General features: G+C 41.7%; 1 protein-coding gene across 3 annotated transcripts in view; it reads left to right on the top strand.

Annotated features, from left to right (window-relative positions):
• The window catches only part of CREB5 (cAMP responsive element binding protein 5), a 257,845-nt gene that overhangs the window by 232,866 nt on the left and 7,804 nt on the right, over positions 1 to 17,175 (top strand). For all 3 annotated transcript variants that reach the window (XM_071429255.1, XM_071429256.1, XM_071429257.1), the window contains 3 exons: positions 10,274 to 10,597; positions 15,753 to 15,980; positions 16,923 to 17,031. In XM_071429255.1, the coding sequence (XP_071285356.1) occupies positions 10,274 to 10,597; positions 15,753 to 15,980; positions 16,923 to 17,031 (661 nt within the window). The remainder of the gene's footprint in view (positions 1 to 10,273; positions 10,598 to 15,752; positions 15,981 to 16,922; positions 17,032 to 17,175) is intronic.

Raw genomic sequence — 17,175 nt, forward strand, 5'->3', positions numbered from 1 at the left:
AAGAAATATTTTAAAAAGAAAGATAGGGTAATAGCAGGAGCAACTGGATCCCTCTCATGCTTTTCAGAAGACTCATTTGTGCTGTGAAGGACAGTGAGCACAAACAGATAACTGGTGTGCAGGAATTGTCTCCTCCCAGGATGCTGGCAGCTGCTTTGGGTACATGAGGAAGTGTCTGGTAAAGACATTGCCCCATTCCCAGGTTGGTGCTCACCCAGGAGGTTCTACCTCTCTCAGGGTGCAGGTTGCGGCATGGACCCTTCTCCTATCTGTCCCCAGACAGGCACTCCCTTTCAGGAATTTGGCCTTAGATGGTTATTTATGCTCTCTTTCCACTGTCAGGAGGAACAGGGAAGAGTCCACAATGAAGCAATTGCAGGATACGCTGTACCTGTCACTTGGTGCTGGAAAGGAAATCCTGTTTGTGAGACAGCCACTGAAACTGGGGTCTAGCCAGGCCCCTGACCTGTGCAAATTTGTTCTGTATCCTGTGGTACGTGCCAAGGGAAAGCCAAATCCAGCTGTCCAGAAATGACAGGTTGAGTCAATGGCTTACCAAGCAGGCAGCATCCTTCCCTTTGGTGGGGAAGGTGGTTATTTTGGTTTGCTCTGCCACATTGCTCTGAAAAGCAGCATTGCCAAAGAGTAAATATGCCACATGCAACAGAGTAAGCTGCTAATATATTGCATTTTACTAAGCCATTGCTTGTCAACTGAGCCATGGGGAGTGTGTGAGGATGCATTCGTAGCCCTTTCAAATACAAAGTAAAACCCATTAGTATAAATCACCAACTCCAATAAAAAAAGAATGGTTGACGGCTTCATTCTTTTTCTCTCTTGTTTCACACTGTAACTATCCCAAAGTGTATTAAAAAACCTTGTGGCACTGATAGAGTAGGCAGCTGGTATCTGGTAGAGGTTTGAGATGTTGCTGTTCCTGGACCCTCAAGTGGCTTTGAAATTCAATGCTTCTGACCCAAGACACCACTGTTTGAAAGCAGCTGATACATGTGAAGTGGTGAAAAACAAGGCAGCAACTTGAGCTGTCTATGAACAAAGGGGATGGCATTGCAGGTGGAGAACAAAAGGGGCAAGATGGAGGGAAGCAGCTTAAGGGATGGACTCAGGGGGACAACATGGGAAAACCTGGAAGGGCATAAGAGACCTTACATGGGGGCATAATAGGACAGTACTTATCAACACCGATGTATTCTGTGCTGAATGTTTATGATATCCATTCGTATAACTCTCAGCATAAATTACATTCATTTTATAACAGTGAAAATTGACACTAAACTAACCTGTTCACACTTTTTATGGTTTGTGTCTACCTACTACATGCTGTACTGGAGTGCATGTATTGAAAAGCCACTAGACATTCCGTTTTCACAGCTAGATAATTGAAAGCTGTCTGTGAATTAAAATGCTATTTTCATTCTTCATCTGGGTTAGATGAAGAAATAAAGCTTTAAAAAATGTGAAATAGCCCATAAGTACCCTCTCATTCTATATGTCCTTGTACTGTACTTTATATTCTAGTCATTTCTTCAGGAAAAAAAAATCCATGAATGCTTTAAAAATGTTTCAAGAATCGCTTACCTTTAGAAATGAAGAAGAAAAAAAAACTTCACCTGAAACTGCGTGGTAATGAGACAATGTCTAATTACCTGCAGTGAATTGTCCAGTCAGGCCAAGGGGCTAATGAACATCAATACTCTTTCACAGAGAGCCCTGGGATCTCTAATGGCTGTAAGTGGTCAGGCCTCCAGTTTTACATTTCAGAGTCTCGTTGGTATAATCTTGAAACAAAATCTACAGACCAGATCGTGTCCTCTGTGCTCTGTGTGTGTGTGTGTGTGTGTGTGTGTGTGTGTGTACGCCCTTGAGCACTGCACATCTGGGACGAAATCAAAGGACTTTTAAGTGCGCATGTATCCAATTTCTGGCTTGCTAGTAGCCCTTTAAACGTGCTGGGTTTAATCCAGGAAAAACGAGTATTCAAAAATCACACCAGTGAAAGGAAAAAATAAAACCCCAAGTTTTATGTACTTGGATGGCATTTTTCTTTGAATATGAATGACTTAATCATAATCAGCCTTAGTGAGAGGTGGGTGATGAAAGTTCAGAAATCATCTGACAGGAAAGACTTTGAACCTGCCCTTCTTGTGTTCTTGGTGTGTGTTTTATGCTCGTGAGAGGGAGAAGGAAAGTAAGCAATTTGCACTGTCGTCAAAAAGCTGAAGTACACATTAAGGGGTCTCAAGGCTTCAGAGCAGTATTCTGAAGGGAGAAATTTTTGCAGTGCTAATCCCATCTGATCTGATCTCTGAGTACAGATTAAGATATGCAAGCCTAGTGTTCCTTGCAGTGTTAGAGTGCCCTGATTTGAGGATTTGCTCTATATCTGGCTTGTATGGGAAATTCCTCAACTTCCTCTGAAATAAATTCCCACTTTTCCCATTAAATAAATCATAAATGTTCATTTTGTTCTCAGGCAAGATATATATATATATGTATCGCAATGCAAGCCTGTACAAACACTTTCCACTTGCATTGTCCTGGAACATGGAAACATGATTTTAGAAACTTAAAGCATTTTCTTGCAGGAGTGAGGAAGACCTGAGCTGCAACCCCTTTGCCAAATACTTTGCTAAAAATGCTTAATGTCCAATGTGAAGAAAGAATCTATGGTGCCTCACCTTGGGAATGAGCTTTAAAACAGATCTAAGAGAATAGATCATGAAGATGAGCATACAAACTCAGGTTCCCTTAAGCCCAAGTTTTCATAGTGTCTTACAGTGTGTGATTAACACTGAGGGATTTTATTGCCACCTCTTTTTTCTGTGTTTTCCACAGGTGACAGTGTAGCATGCATGGACTAGCCCATAGATTAACCTGGAGGATTAAGTTAGCAAAAGACTATTTGGAGAACAAGAATGGTGATTTGATATGTGCCTGCCTACTCATAGCTTGCAACTCAGCCCCACTTTCTCTTGGTGGAATGGGGGATTGATTCAGAAGGATAGAGGTGAGAAAATGCATTAATTGAGATAAAGACAGTTTAATAGGTAAAGCAAAAGTCACTCAGAAGCAAAGCAAAACAAGGAATTAATTAAATTCCATGAGCAGGCAGGTGTTCAGCCATCTCCAGGAGAGCAGGGCCCCATCAACCATTAAGGTCACTGTGGAAGACAAATGTCATCACTCTGAGCATCCCTCTCTTCCCTCTACTTCCCCTCACTTTATATCCTGAGCAGGACAGCAGATGGTATGGAACATGCCTTTGGTCTGTTGGGATCACCTGCCCCAGCTGTGTCCTCTCCCAGCTTCCTGTGCACCCCCATCCTGCTGGCTGGTGGGGTAGGACAAGAAGCAGAAAAGGCCTTGACCCTGTGCAAGCCCTGCTCAGAAATAACAAAAATGTTGCAGTGTGTTATCAACACTGTGTTCAGCACAAACCCAACACACAGTCCCATAGTGGCTACTATGAAGACAATTAGGTCTGTCCCAGACAAAACCAGCAAGCAGGTAATTAATCCCCAAGTGTCAGGAATTTTGCTGTCAGAAACTGGCCTCTCCAGGGGTAGGTAGCAGCTAAGTAGCTGCTTTTCTTTTGGACTCTGGCACACAGTGGGGAAATCTGTCAGAAGTCGGTTGTATTTTTTGGATCCTTCCATTGGTATTGTGTGTTGAAATTATATGACACCATTTGCCAGTAATAAATCACTTTGCTGTCTTTTGTGTGATTACATAATTAAATATCTCTTGTCATGGATACACATGGAGGGATTGACTTAGACTTGGTGGGAATTAGAGGTTTGATTTTTTGAACTTTACATTTCCTGACTCCTGTGCAAATCAAATCCAGTTGTTTAATACTGATTTGATAAATGATTCATGCAAGAAATAGTATATGGTGAGAAATATAAACCATGCTTTCAGTGTATTTTCTGCCTTGATAATAATTTACTTGTTCATTAAAAATGCATGTAGAATAGGAACAGAGAATTTAGTCTTTTTCTAATCCTTAAAAAGGTGGTACATTGCACAAAGATACTGGCACTTATCTCTTTTGCAAGGTGTTCTGAGATGAGCAGAAGGAAATTGCTGGGTGGAGCTGGGATGTAAACTCACTTATGTTTTCTGCTGTCCCTGGAGCCGTGGCTGTTCTCAATGAAACGCCATCACCAGAAGATGGCAGTTCCAACAGAATACCCTTGGGCCACCCTGGCTTCGACCTGCATGGGATCACTCAAAACTGGCAGTCATGCAGAGAGTCGTCCATCACTGGGGCTGATGTCAGCGGGCAGTGTGACTTCTCAGAGCTCCCCCGTGCCCCCACTCAGGGACACTGGAGCAGCTCTCGCAGCTGACCTGTCCTTGAGCAGTGTGCTATTAGTTTTATTGCTGCTTTGATTGTTTGCAGTTGATTCTTGCTGCTTTCCGCTGAAGTTTAATTCAGTTTGCATTTGGAAATACAAGGGAGAAAATTTGTTGTTTTTATTAGAGGCTGAGCTGCACTGAAGGCTGGATGACGATCCATTGTTCATGTTGTTACAAAATCTGACTAAGTGGGGAAGCAAGCACAAAAGGAGGGGAAAGTATAATTCAGATTTGCCAAACAGCCTGAGAATAATTCGAAGATTAGCAATTTGGCACTGTTTACTGGCAAGTTGTGAATTAAATGTATCCCACTTTTCTCTTTACATTAGTGTAATGTGTCACTTCAGTTCTGGATTTCATGTCCTTCTCACACATCTTACTCTTCCTTCTGTCAATAGGCAGGACTGTATTTTACTGCACAAGAAACGTAGGAGAAAGCATTTAATGTGGCATCAGAGACTTTCTAATTGCCAGTCTCTGAAATGTGCTCGTATCTGCAGTTTGCTTATTGAGTGGAGATGAATCGCTTCCAATTTACTTTTATGAATGCAAATGGAACATTTGTGAAGAGTGGTTTCTGTTATTTACACTGTGAAATGCTTGTCAGCAGCCAAGTGTAAAAGACCTGGGTGACATTTATGCTAAGTTCTCTTGTTGCAGTCATAGTTAAAGGAAAGGATAAAATTCTGTGTGATGCTCTGAAATGCACTGGGTGAAGTTCTGTTCACAGCTTTAGCTGTCCCTGGCCTAACTCTGTATATTCATTTTTGGTATGATGCTTAGAGTTAAAAGGAAAGCTTGACTATTGCAGATGAGAAAACAGTATTAGTGACACTGAAGTCAATGGTATGCTTGCCATGAAGTTTGGCTAATCACGATCATCACTCTGAGGTTGCTACTGAACTGCAGATGTGTGGCGATGCTTGATGTCTGTAATCCTTTCTGATTTCCCACCCCTCTCTAGACTTTTCTGTCCCCTGTGGGGAACTTACTAAACCCTTGTATTATGGAGACTAGAATCACAGTCAGTAGTGCAAGAAAATATCTTTGAGATCATATTTCATGTGCCTTCCAGGGTCTGATATAATTTCCTGATAAGAATATACCAGACATTAACTAGATACTGCAGCTGGTCTTGTCTCTTTCTAATTTAGTGGGATTTGGGCATGCAGACCAGAGGGAAGAGAGCTTTTTTTCTAAGTGCAGCAATGCATACTTATTTGGAACAATTCAATCCTATTCAAAACCAGCATTCCATGTCTGTCCTAACCTAAAATTCAGCTGGGTGTTATAATAGCTCATTGTTTGATGCAAGCACAGAGCACCTGTAAAATTTAAGATTGTTATCATTTCTCAATTGAGAGATGAATGGAGAAAGTTGTATTTTATAGTCATATACAGATTATGGAATAAAACATGTATAGCCTGTTTTAAATATAATGTTATATAAATAATATAAATATTGATTAAATATTATAAGTATTAATATACACATGAAACCCAAAAAATTGTTTGCATTTTTAAGTGTGGGAAAAGCAACCTCCAAATTTACAGGTTGGTTTTGGCTTTTTTTCTTTTAACAAACTGAAAAAAATGCTGTTTGTTTATTGCTAACAATTTTTGAGAAAGAAAGGGCAAAAACCAAGCCAGCTTTGAAATACATGTCACAATTGAGGAAAATTAGAAAGCAGCAAGATCCAGAATAGCAGAAGTATTTGGGAAAGTGATACTGTTTTTCATTCAGGATCTCAAATGCTTGAAGGCTGTTTTTCACAGATTTGGGGTTTGCCCAAAGATGTTCAGTGTATAAGTTAGAATCTATGTTGATAAAAGGAAGCATCAAGCAATGAACTGCACCATGATGTCAGTCTTTATGTGGAAGAAGCACTGTGAAAACTCTCTTGTTTCCAAAAAAAACCCCAATACTCCAGGTACAAGGGTAACTTCTTTGAGGTGTTGCTTTCATATGGCATTCAGTGGGGTAGCTGCAGAGTAAATGTGTCAGTTAGGGCCATTGCCACAAGGAACAGTTCTGTGTTCTGTACAGGGAACACAACACTCATACCTGTGAAGCACCAATACCCGCTGTTTCCCTCTCCTCCTCAGAAGAGGACAGTAGATGTACTTCTGACTTCCTGTAGGATCAAAAGGGAATTATATTTATTCACTTGATCAGAGGCAAAGCAGGCTGCTCTCTATGAAAGGTTTCTCTTGCTGTCTGTGTCACTCACATTCACTTATTGAAATGTTATGACTGAGTGGAAATCAGCTATAACTGATGTTGGCCACTATGTTACTTTGATAAAATAATAAAAATAATCAGTAAGGGCCAAAAGTCATGAAAGGTGAGGACCTCCATTTCCTCTTGGCTTGGTGGGGATTTTTTTAAAATTGCCTTATAAAAGGGAGAAAAAATGGGATTGTGCCCTAAAAATCTCTGGTATGAGGTTAGCAGATATTTTATGTTTAGGTGAAAGCAGGTCTGAGTAGCAAGTCTTCTGTTTCAGTCCCAGTTTGCAAACTGCCAGGTCCCTGCAGGCTCTGGTGGAGTCAGTCACACAGTTCCTGAAAAAACTGAACGGCTGCAGAATTGGATCTTGGGTTACCATTTCATTCTAGAGGGGATTTGGTGGTGTCGTCAGTCCAGTAAGCTCAATTTTTATGCCATCACATTTTATTTGACACTAAACTAAAACAGCTGCTTGCAATTAGCACACATGAAAGAAACAATAACAAAACTGCAGCCTGCCCTTCAAGCACTACACATACTCAGTGCAAAGAGTTTACCTAAAGTTCTGGTGATTTTCCCTCCCTCTGCTCTAACTGAAACATTGAAAACAATTGATCTCACTGAAAACCAAATTAAAAAAAAAATGTTTATTGCTCCCTGAATGTTTCTGATTGGCAGCAGTGACTGGTTATTGGAGAATTTAGGCTGCTCCAGATGTGGGCATGAACAGGACTCTCGCTGCTGTGGAGCTGATCTAAGCATGAAGTTAAAGGGAGGCAATGGCTGTTGCTGCCCTGGGACAGGATGATGTAGAGAGCTGGTTTCTTACCAGGACTGGGATCCAGGGCAGCTGGCCCACCCTCCCATTGGGAACAGTGAACAAGGAGCTTGTAAAATACACAGACCAAATGGAAATGACCCCTACTGACTGAAACCAGCTGCATGTCAGACCTCTCACTGTCTCTCTTGATTTGCTATCTCAAATAAATGGATGTGGTAGAAGGGCTACAGAGAGAAAACAAAATAATTTATTCTCCTTGAAGTTTCACCACACTAGCAAGCTTCAGTTTTTACAGCTGAAAAAAAAATGTTTATTCACAGATTAAGTTTTTCCCTCTTTTTTTTTTTTTGCTTTGAAAGTCTGCAGTTTAGAAGACATACTGTAGCTCAGTTTCAGAAGTCTTTGACAAATAGACATGGTAGATTTTGTAAGGTATTTGTCATATAAAACTTCTGGCTAATGAGAGCTTGGTTGTTTTGCATTTAGATTCAGAAAACAAAGTTATAGCAGGTTTTGTTGGTGCTTTGTCTTAGATGTGCATGGTGGCTCAGCTCCATGAAAAACATCTTAGTGAGTTTTGAAGAAACATGACACAGAGAAAGATTGGACTTATTGATGCATTTTCCCTGTTTTTTCCTAATATGCTCCTGGGTAATACCAATTATTCTGAGCATTATGAGGAGCTGCTTGAAGTAACCATGGTAGCATTTGAATTCAGCAACAGTTAAGGACAACAGCTTCTCCAGTCCTCCATTTAATGCCCAGGATGGGTTACTGCTATTGACATTAGATTGCCCTCTGTTCTGACTTCAGAGGTAGAGGAGGCACTTAACCTCACTGTCACCTTTGATCTCTCATTTTGAGAAGATTGTCAGGATGGGACACATCCTTTAAAGGAAACTTTTAAGAAGTTTCCTTTAAAAAGTCTATCAAACCATATCAGTTATGGTTTGATAGACTTTTTAAAGGAAACTTCTTAAAAGACATCAGTCTAGACTTCATTCTCACAAACTTGTATACTAATGTGTTTTGCAAATATATATAAATGTTTTTTTTTTTTAAGTCTTGGTCAGCCAATTGATTATTAGTGAAAGAAGCCACCAAATTTAGATTAATAGATCTATTAGAGTGTCTTGGTAGAATGACCTTCATGAAGTCTGAAAAAATATGTGGATACAAAAACTTGAGGATGACACTTTGAAGTGAATGTTACTTCTTTTGCCTTCCACAACCTTCTATTTTCCCTCTATTTTTTCTTTTATTTTTTTCCCTTAAGAATTTGTTCCTTTCTCACTAACAGTTGTACAAACACAATACAGTAACAGCTTTGAAAATAGAAGACTTTACCTGTGGCCTTGCAGTGTTGCAACAGCCAGATGTTATTTCAATACAAAATAGACTGCACTCCCCATCTGCAGGTTCTGAGAGTCCTGTCAGTCACTATTTTTCTTTAAAGACAGAACCAAAATGCAGTTCAGCCTGGCCATTGTTCCTCTGCTGTCATTTTTTGGCTTATAGGATCTTCTGACAATCATCTGTGACCAACAGATAGATATTGCTATGGGGAAAGACTCACCTCTGTGCCTCCTACCATTCACCTCTCTGGCTCCTACACTGCATTTTTTATCTGACTGAACTCAGGTGAAATCTCCTACAGATGAGTCCTCTGCTATTCATTCTATCCTCTGGCTGGATATGATGTAGTTTTTGAGTTATTCAAATTGTGCTGGTTTGGCATCAAGTGATACCATGCACCTCCTTCCTTTCTTTTTTATCTTAACATTTTCTGCTAATTACTTGCATTAGTTAGAGTAAATCAATTTACTTCTTTGAAAATATAGAGCTAAAGAGGTCTTGGGTGGCTGCCTGTAGATAATGTTCTATGTTGAGCAAGAAGCAGAACCATGGATGTGAAGGAGGTTTCGATGGGTTTGGAAGAAACTCTTCTCCTAGCTGGCATCTGTGAGGCTCTACCTTTGGCACACTCTTGTAGGAGGCCAGTGATTTCAGTAGTCCAAGGGTCAGATGACACCAGCAAGGTGTTTGTATGCCAGTACAGCTCACGGCTTTGGGATGACCCTGTAATTGTGCTGAAAGGGAACTTTTTTACTCTGTATTTCCGCAATATCCTTTGTACACAAAGGCACTATGCTGCAGTCCAAAATGTTTCAACCTTTCCCACTGTCTTTTAGTTCTGTTCAGGTAAAAGTGAACAAATCCCACTGTTACTAAGGAAAGTTTTGCTCAGGTCAGATTCCAGGGCCCAATCCAGTGACATGTGGCATATAAAACAGAGAGAGGTTAGCATGTGATGAAAGGACAACCCACACTTGAAATTTTCATCAAAGAAGGAGGATCAGGTTGAGGCCATCCTCATTATTTTCCCTTCTTTATGATGAAAGAACAGGTTGGGTACTAGTACAACAGAATGTGAAAAACATGTAAATATTAATATATTTTTCAATGAGTCTTTTAATAATATCTGAAGTAAAAACAAGATGGGCATTTTGTTGTGTCTTTATTTTAATCATATTTTCATTTTTAAAAGTTGTGAGAATACAAGCTTGTTGAAGGTAACTCTCCTTAGCTGGCCAAAGAGAGAGAGTTATATTTCCTCAGAAGCATAGTAGGAAATGTGTAACTGTTAAATTTCAATTCAGACATTTTAATCTTTAAATATTTGCAGTGGGAAACTAGATTAGACCCCAAGAATATGTTCTTTTTCAAACTGAAGTAAGATGCCTTTTAGCAAAAGAACAGCAAGAGAAAAACTAAGTAAACCTCAAAACACAGGACAGGGCACCGTTTCTGCCACAGCATTTCTGATTGGTCAGATCACCATGTACGAATGTTGAATTTTCTGCCTTGTTGCGTTCCAGAGATTGAAGGCAGCACTGACTCATCATCCTGCCGCCATGTCGAACGGGAATATGAACACCATGGGCCACATGATGGAAATGATGAGCTCGCGACAGGACCAGACACCACACCATCATATGCACTCACATCCTCATCAGCACCAGACACTGCCACCTCATCATTCATACCCACATCAGCACCAGCATCCGGCACACCATCCTCATCCTCAGCCTCATCACCAGCAGAACCATCCCCACCACCACTCCCACTCGCACCTCCACGCACACCCGGCACACCACCAGACCTCGCCGCACCCACCGCTGCACTCGGGCGGACAAGCACAGGTAGACCGTCGTGTCCTACTGCATCTCTGAGTTTTGCTCTTGGGTGGAGTTAAAGCCTGATCTCAGTATTGTTTCTTCTTGCATGCATGTCTTGTTAGATACAAACCCGTTGGGCTGCTAGCAAATGTCTGCTAATGGGGATGCTCAAACTTTATTTAGAAAATGGAGTGAAGCAACAACATGTTTTGCTGCCTAATTTACTAGACATTTGTAATTTCTTACTTTATAAGGAGCTCCAAGGCTTTTCAGTTCTCTGAGCTCTGCAGATTGCCACATATCCTTTTATGGATGAGGTTTATTACAGAGATTGGCACATTATATATGTTGCTTAATGTGCTTGAACCTGAACTTCCCAGGCCAAGATTTAACAAGCTTTATGAGTTCTACCTGGAGAAATACATAACAAAGTCTTTATGAAATGAAATGGCACTGGTGTGTGTGGCCAGGGGTAGTATTTAAGACTGGAGATAATAGAGGTAGTTCTAATTAAGGATACACTGGCTTGGAAAGGATTAATTGATCCAGACCTTGTGAAGAGGACAGACATCTGCATAGTATGAGAGAAAGAATAGCTGTGAGTGCAACCAGTACTTGGTGCTTGTGGCAGGAGAAGGAGGAGGATGAAGCCCGTCCAAGGAGAGAGATTTAAACAAAGAAGGCAATTTAGACTCGTATTCATGTGACAAGTCAATGAAGGTCTCCACTGAATGAGATGGAGGACTCAATTTTTTTGGACCAGGTATATCGGGTTCAGCAATTTGGATAGTTCGTTATCTGAAGTGAATGTTTCTTGAACTAATGAGCTAGTGAGCACAAACTTTAGCAGAGTCATTTTTAAGAGGAATTCTATTAATGCCTTAAGATGATAGGCTTCTGAATCAGGATCACACAAGAAAATAAAGCTTTGGAGGCAGTTACTGTAACATGTCAGGTCTGGAGAGCAATGTTGAGGAAGACAAACAGGCAGTGCATGGAATGTGAGGACAAAGAGGAATGCCAGCCATAAGAAGTTCAATCTGTGAAGTATTGTGTTGCTTGCAAATACCTTTCAGACAAGCTCTTAGAAAACATTAAAGAAAATGAGAGTATTTGGCTGGCATCCCAGTGTCCCACAACATTAACTATTTACTAACATCTAGCTTTATTACTGCAGAGTCTGCAGCACATGGAATCTCCCTAAAGTATTTGCTAATGTAAAATGAATTGTCAGCTTTAGAGAAACAGTCTAAGTAAGAGCAGCAGACTCCCCTGTGAGAGGATGTCCATAGCTTTCCTAAGTTTACTTCAGTTTTTACTTTGTGAATTCAATTATTTTCCCATCTGTTAATGAGTTATTTTCCTTGGAGTTGTTTAAAAACTCCAATAAGCAGACATCATCTCGTATCAGAGAAACCAAAAGTAACCTGATTGCTGTATTGGAGATCACTGAGAGAGTAAGGATAAAGTTGTGCTTAGCCAATTGAGGACTCCATGGATGAGATGGCAGAAGCCACTTAACTTTCACTGAGGGGTAAAGAGGATAAACATGTTAATGCAGTTGAGGTCATCAGATCCCATGGTATGGAGCACTGCTGCAAAACATTCACAGCACTACTTTAAACAGATGAGGAGAAAACTACTGGGGAAAACAGCTACCATGGGGAAACAAACCTCACAGTTTTAAGGACAAGATCAGTGAGCCAATGGCCTTCCTCTAGACCACTTGGACAGGGACCTTGACTTTCTTACACAGTTAGGACGGCTTCAGCTTCTTGTGCTTTGTATTCCCTGCTAGCTGGCACCACAAAAGACTCTCAGGCAGGCAAGAAGACATGCCCCACACATGGGTAGGTGGATGATTAGCAGCCACACAGCTGTCAATGTCCCTCTGTGTTCAGTACTACATGGTCTCTGGAGCTGGGTCTGTGCAGTCAGATGAGCTTTGCCATGCACAGTATGTCACTGGAGGCAACAGACCCCATGGGAGATCAAGGAGATCTTCACCTTGTCCGTGGGTGTAAGTATCACCAAAGGGATCAGACAGAGGGTGATGGAGTAGGAATCCCAGGGTCAGTGGCTTCCCCAGGCAGCAGAGTTCTTGTTGTGCATCTGTTCCTCTGGTGCAAAGGCAATAGTGATTTCTGAACAGATGCACTGGAGGGGGGAAAAGAAGGGCTTGCTAAGTAATAACCACATAGTTATTACTTTCAAAGCTCATCCATAGTCCCCATGGTAATGGCCTCTTTGGGGATCAGATTGCTCCAGCAGACGTTAATTTTATGGTGCGATTTTCTAATTATTAACCTCCTTATTCTTCTGAGCCAGATTCTTCCATTCCAAACCACCTGCCACATGACAGCATGGTCCATGCTGCTGTAAGCTGCATACTCCCATGCCGAGACTGTTGTTATTCTGCACTGTGCCCTTCTGTAATGTTAGAATTAATTTCATGCTTTTCAGCTACCAGTTTGATACACAGGAGCCCAAGGCATTATGTTTTCATAGAATGAGTGAATGGGTATTAGTATTGTGGTAAATTGCAAAGAACAGAAGTAAATATTGGATAAAAGTAGAAATCAGCTTCTGAGAAAGAGATCTATCTGAGAAAGGGAGATATTTTACCAAGTTCTAGCTATGCTGCCTCAACTACTACAAAAATTATAGTGTTATTCTGCATTGGTCCTCTAAAGTTTTTTTTATATCAAACTTGGTAGAGTGATAGCTCAAGCGGAGTTGGAGTTTGGATGCCATTTCATTCTCTTAGCTATCCTATGTTTGTCTTCATGATGGATACCTGATCAGCATCCTCTAAGAAGACCAAAATTAACTTACATTTTTATATTTAGTTCATTTGCTTTCTTATGTCCTAGGCAGGGCAATGAAATCCTGCTAGAAAATGATGCTTAGACGGTTACTAAGATATAGTCTAACATATTTCAGGGTTAAGAGCTATCAAGTAAGAGTCAGTTAATTATCCCATGTGACATTATTAGTGGAATAATGGCAGCCCTTATAATTAATATCTTCCTGAGATGGAGAGAAGATTTTGTTGTTCTGAAAATGCACTCTGACAACCCAGACACTGCCTGGTATATTCTGAAAACAAATCTACTCACTAGTTATTCAGGAGAAAATGACCACATAAGAGAAATTATAAAAAAAAATATTGTATCATTACCTTTTTCTGCCTTTGTACCGGATTTCACCGAGAGAGTTAAGAAACAAGAATTTTTAAAGCTGAATGAGAAAGGAGCAAAAAGGGATAAGGAAATATAAATAGCAGATCTCTGAAGTCTGGAAAGGTGTTATGTATGGGAAAATGAAAGGTCTTTGATGAGATGTTGACATTAAAAGTTACTTGTGAGACCTCTGCACTCAGACATGCTGTTAAAGAGGCAGCATGCCCAGCCCTGGTGGACAGGGAGCAGCTGGAATCCCTTGGCAGCAGTCTCCTGGCAGAAGGCAGGGGATGCTGGTGAGAATGGGGGATGTGCCCACTGCAGCTGCCATGGACCTGGCACTCCGACCCTCAGTGTTGGACAGCATGTTGAAGATTTTATCAGCAAACATATGGAGTTCATGCAAGCTGAAATTTAAAAAATCAGTCAGAAAATGTGGGGTGGCTTATTTATTTTAGAAGGTTATTCTTAAAAAAAACCTTTTTCTGCTCCTGTGAGAGAGATTCCCTGACGGTGCAACATAAAGCTGAGAATAAATTCGGCTTTATGCAAAAAGCGTTATCAGATGTACAGAATAATTACACATAAAATTGCCACTGTAATTGCCACAAGTCAGCAGGGGGAGGGAGCAAACTAGATTCTAGACAGAAAAGCCACCTCAACTTTGCAAGACTCAAGACGATAGTATCGTTTTAATTGAGACAGACTGAGGTGTTAGGCAAACACGTTAATTGTGGCAATTGAAATTCAGGGCTCAGTCTGACAAAGCACTGAGTGCGTCCACTCCCTGGAGTCAAAAGGAAGCACCTTGGAGGTTTGGGCCTTTGCCAGAACAGGAGGGTTAATTTTGAGTCAACAATTCCAGTTTCCAGACTGTTCCAGACTGTGCAGGAGTGGCAGCAGCAATGCAAGCTGAGTGTAAGCAATAGGATCCATGGACTGGGTTCCCAGAGCCCAAGTAGAAGGAGAGAGAAGGTGTCTCTAGAGCCCCGTAGCCTGGGTGCCACAGACAGGCAGGAAGGTAGTCCAAAAGCCTATTCCCAGGGAGTTGAACATTAAATCTGGTGCTGGTTCCTGACAGGGACGCAGGAATGTTACATCTGCCCAGGAGTCATTTGGAAAATAGTTTACATGGCACTGCTGTCACCATGCACCTTTTTCTGTAATATTGTGGGCCAGTTACTCTCAGGAGCAGGACCTTGTACTTGAAAAAGCAGAAATACATAACTTTTTCCATAGTTTTGTAGCAATGGACTGGATGTGGGGTTCCTATACCCTCAAAGCCAGGGATAAATTGAATAAGAATAAGAATAGTGTCAACAGCACAGAGGTCAAATGGAACCTGGTAAGAGGAATATCCCTTAACCACAGAGTGCAGAGACATCAAAACATAGTTTCAAGTTCAATTCATCAAAACACAGGTTCAACCTAAAGTCTTTCTTTGCCCATGAGGGGCAGTAAGGTCTTCTGCCTTTGTGCAATCCCCGCCCACAGCTTCCCAGCTCCATGCAGGCGCAAAGAGCTCTCTGCAGCTCCTGTCTCCAGAGATGGCAAAGATTGAGGTAGAGATGGTGAAGCTTGGAAAATATAAATGGCCTAAAATTTTAGGCAACTGGGGGACAAGGGGAGAAAGAGAGACAGAAATTAGACCACTACAGTCCTCTGCTTTGATTAAGACAGATCCTGAGAGAAACTGGACATTTCAGGTTTGAAATAGGTGGTGGCAGAGAATGCATCTAAGTGAATTCTTTTAAGAACTAACTCAAGGGACAAAAAATACTCAGATGATCATTTATAAAGAAATCTCTTCTTTGACAATGGCAAGGATTTGCCAGCAGCTGCTTTCAGCGGCACCTGGTGCAGCTTTTGACTTGAGCCTGTTGCAGACCTTGCTGGGGAGCAGGCAGAGTGTGTGCGATTCCCCTTCCCATTTCAGCATCCCCTTCTCTAACTTTCTCCCCTCGCCGCCCTCTGCAAAACATCTTCTTGCCCTGCAGGTTTCGCCAGCGGCGCAGCAGATGCAGCCCACGCAGACGGTACAGCCACCACAGCCGACTGGAGGTCGCCGGAGGAGGGTGGTGGATGAAGACCCAGATGAGAGGAGGCGGAAATTTCTGGAAAGGAACCGAGCTGCTGCCACGCGCTGCAGACAGAAGAGGAAGGTCTGGGTGATGTCACTGGAAAAGAAAGCAGAAGAGCTCACCCAGACAAACATGCAGCTTCAGGTGCGAGCCACCGTCTGCGCCCCTGAGGACACAGAGGGGCTCTTTGTGCTTGACTGACGGTGCCTTTGGGGCTGCCCCCGCACAGTCAGCTCCTAGTGGGAGCTCAAGCACAATCAGTCTGTTAATCAAGATGTGCGTGCTTCAATTAAAGAAATAATTACATTTTAGCGGGATAAGCCAGGAAAAAGCTGTCTTGGGATTTAGAAGCCTTCACTAGATGGAGTTGTATTTATTTTCTTTCCTTGTCACTGTTTTTTGTGGGGATTTTTTTTGAAGTGCCATTAACATGTCTGTAAAAATTTCTTCAGAGCAGGGCATATAGTTAAACCCTCGTTCAAAGCCAGCGAGAGAGAAGCACAAATAGATCAGTCTATCAGTGAGGAAAACTGGATAGATGGAAATACCATGAATATGATAATAAAAGCCTTTCTTACAGTGCTGTCCTTATGGTAGGCACAGTACTTCTGCTTCATGCAGAGGTGTGCCTGTGTGCTTCCAAGGACAGAAAACCATTTGTAGAATGGCACTCTTCCAAAACATTCTCCCACAAAACTCAGAGGTGTGAGCAGCACCCAGGCACTGGCTGCAGCTGAGCTGTAGGTGACAGCAGTCCTGCCCCTGATCACGGCAACATGGCCTTTGCCCCCACTGGTCTGCCCCTGGCCTCATGCAGAGAGCCCCAGTATTTCCCGATCAGACTGAAACATTGCCATAAGTATCTCTGGTGCTGTGAAGTTAGTTCATTTGTCAGACTGCCTTCAGAGGTTACAAAATAATGTCACTGACAAATGTTAAAAGAAACCCAGCACACAAGCTCCTGAATGCCTTTTTTGCTCAGTTCATTCAAAGTTATGGAGCAGGTTTTATGTTCTTGGGTAGAAGCTTTGTGGAATAGCGTGGTTTAAGCTTTGTTGCTAACCCAAGTCTCTCTTTCCTCTCTAGAACGAGGTTTCCATGCTGAAAAATGAGGTAGCACAGCTGAAACAGTTATTGTTAACACATAAAGACTGTCCGATAACAGCTATGCAGAAAGAATCACAAGGATATCTAAGTAAGTAGCTGGTATGTTTGCGCTGTCTCCACACTCCTCACAGGAAAGCAAACCTTTCAAATCTTCCCTCCAGAACCCTTTCTTGGTCATGTTATCACTTGAACCTGTCTTCTCAAACATCATCCCAGCCATCCAATCTCCTGC

The sequence above is a fragment of the Agelaius tricolor genome, unplaced genomic scaffold, assembly GCF_023055355.1.
Source record: "Agelaius tricolor isolate 1412-34295 unplaced genomic scaffold, bAgeTri1.0.p SCAF_6, whole genome shotgun sequence".
Taxonomy (NCBI): domain Eukaryota; kingdom Metazoa; phylum Chordata; class Aves; order Passeriformes; family Icteridae; genus Agelaius; species Agelaius tricolor.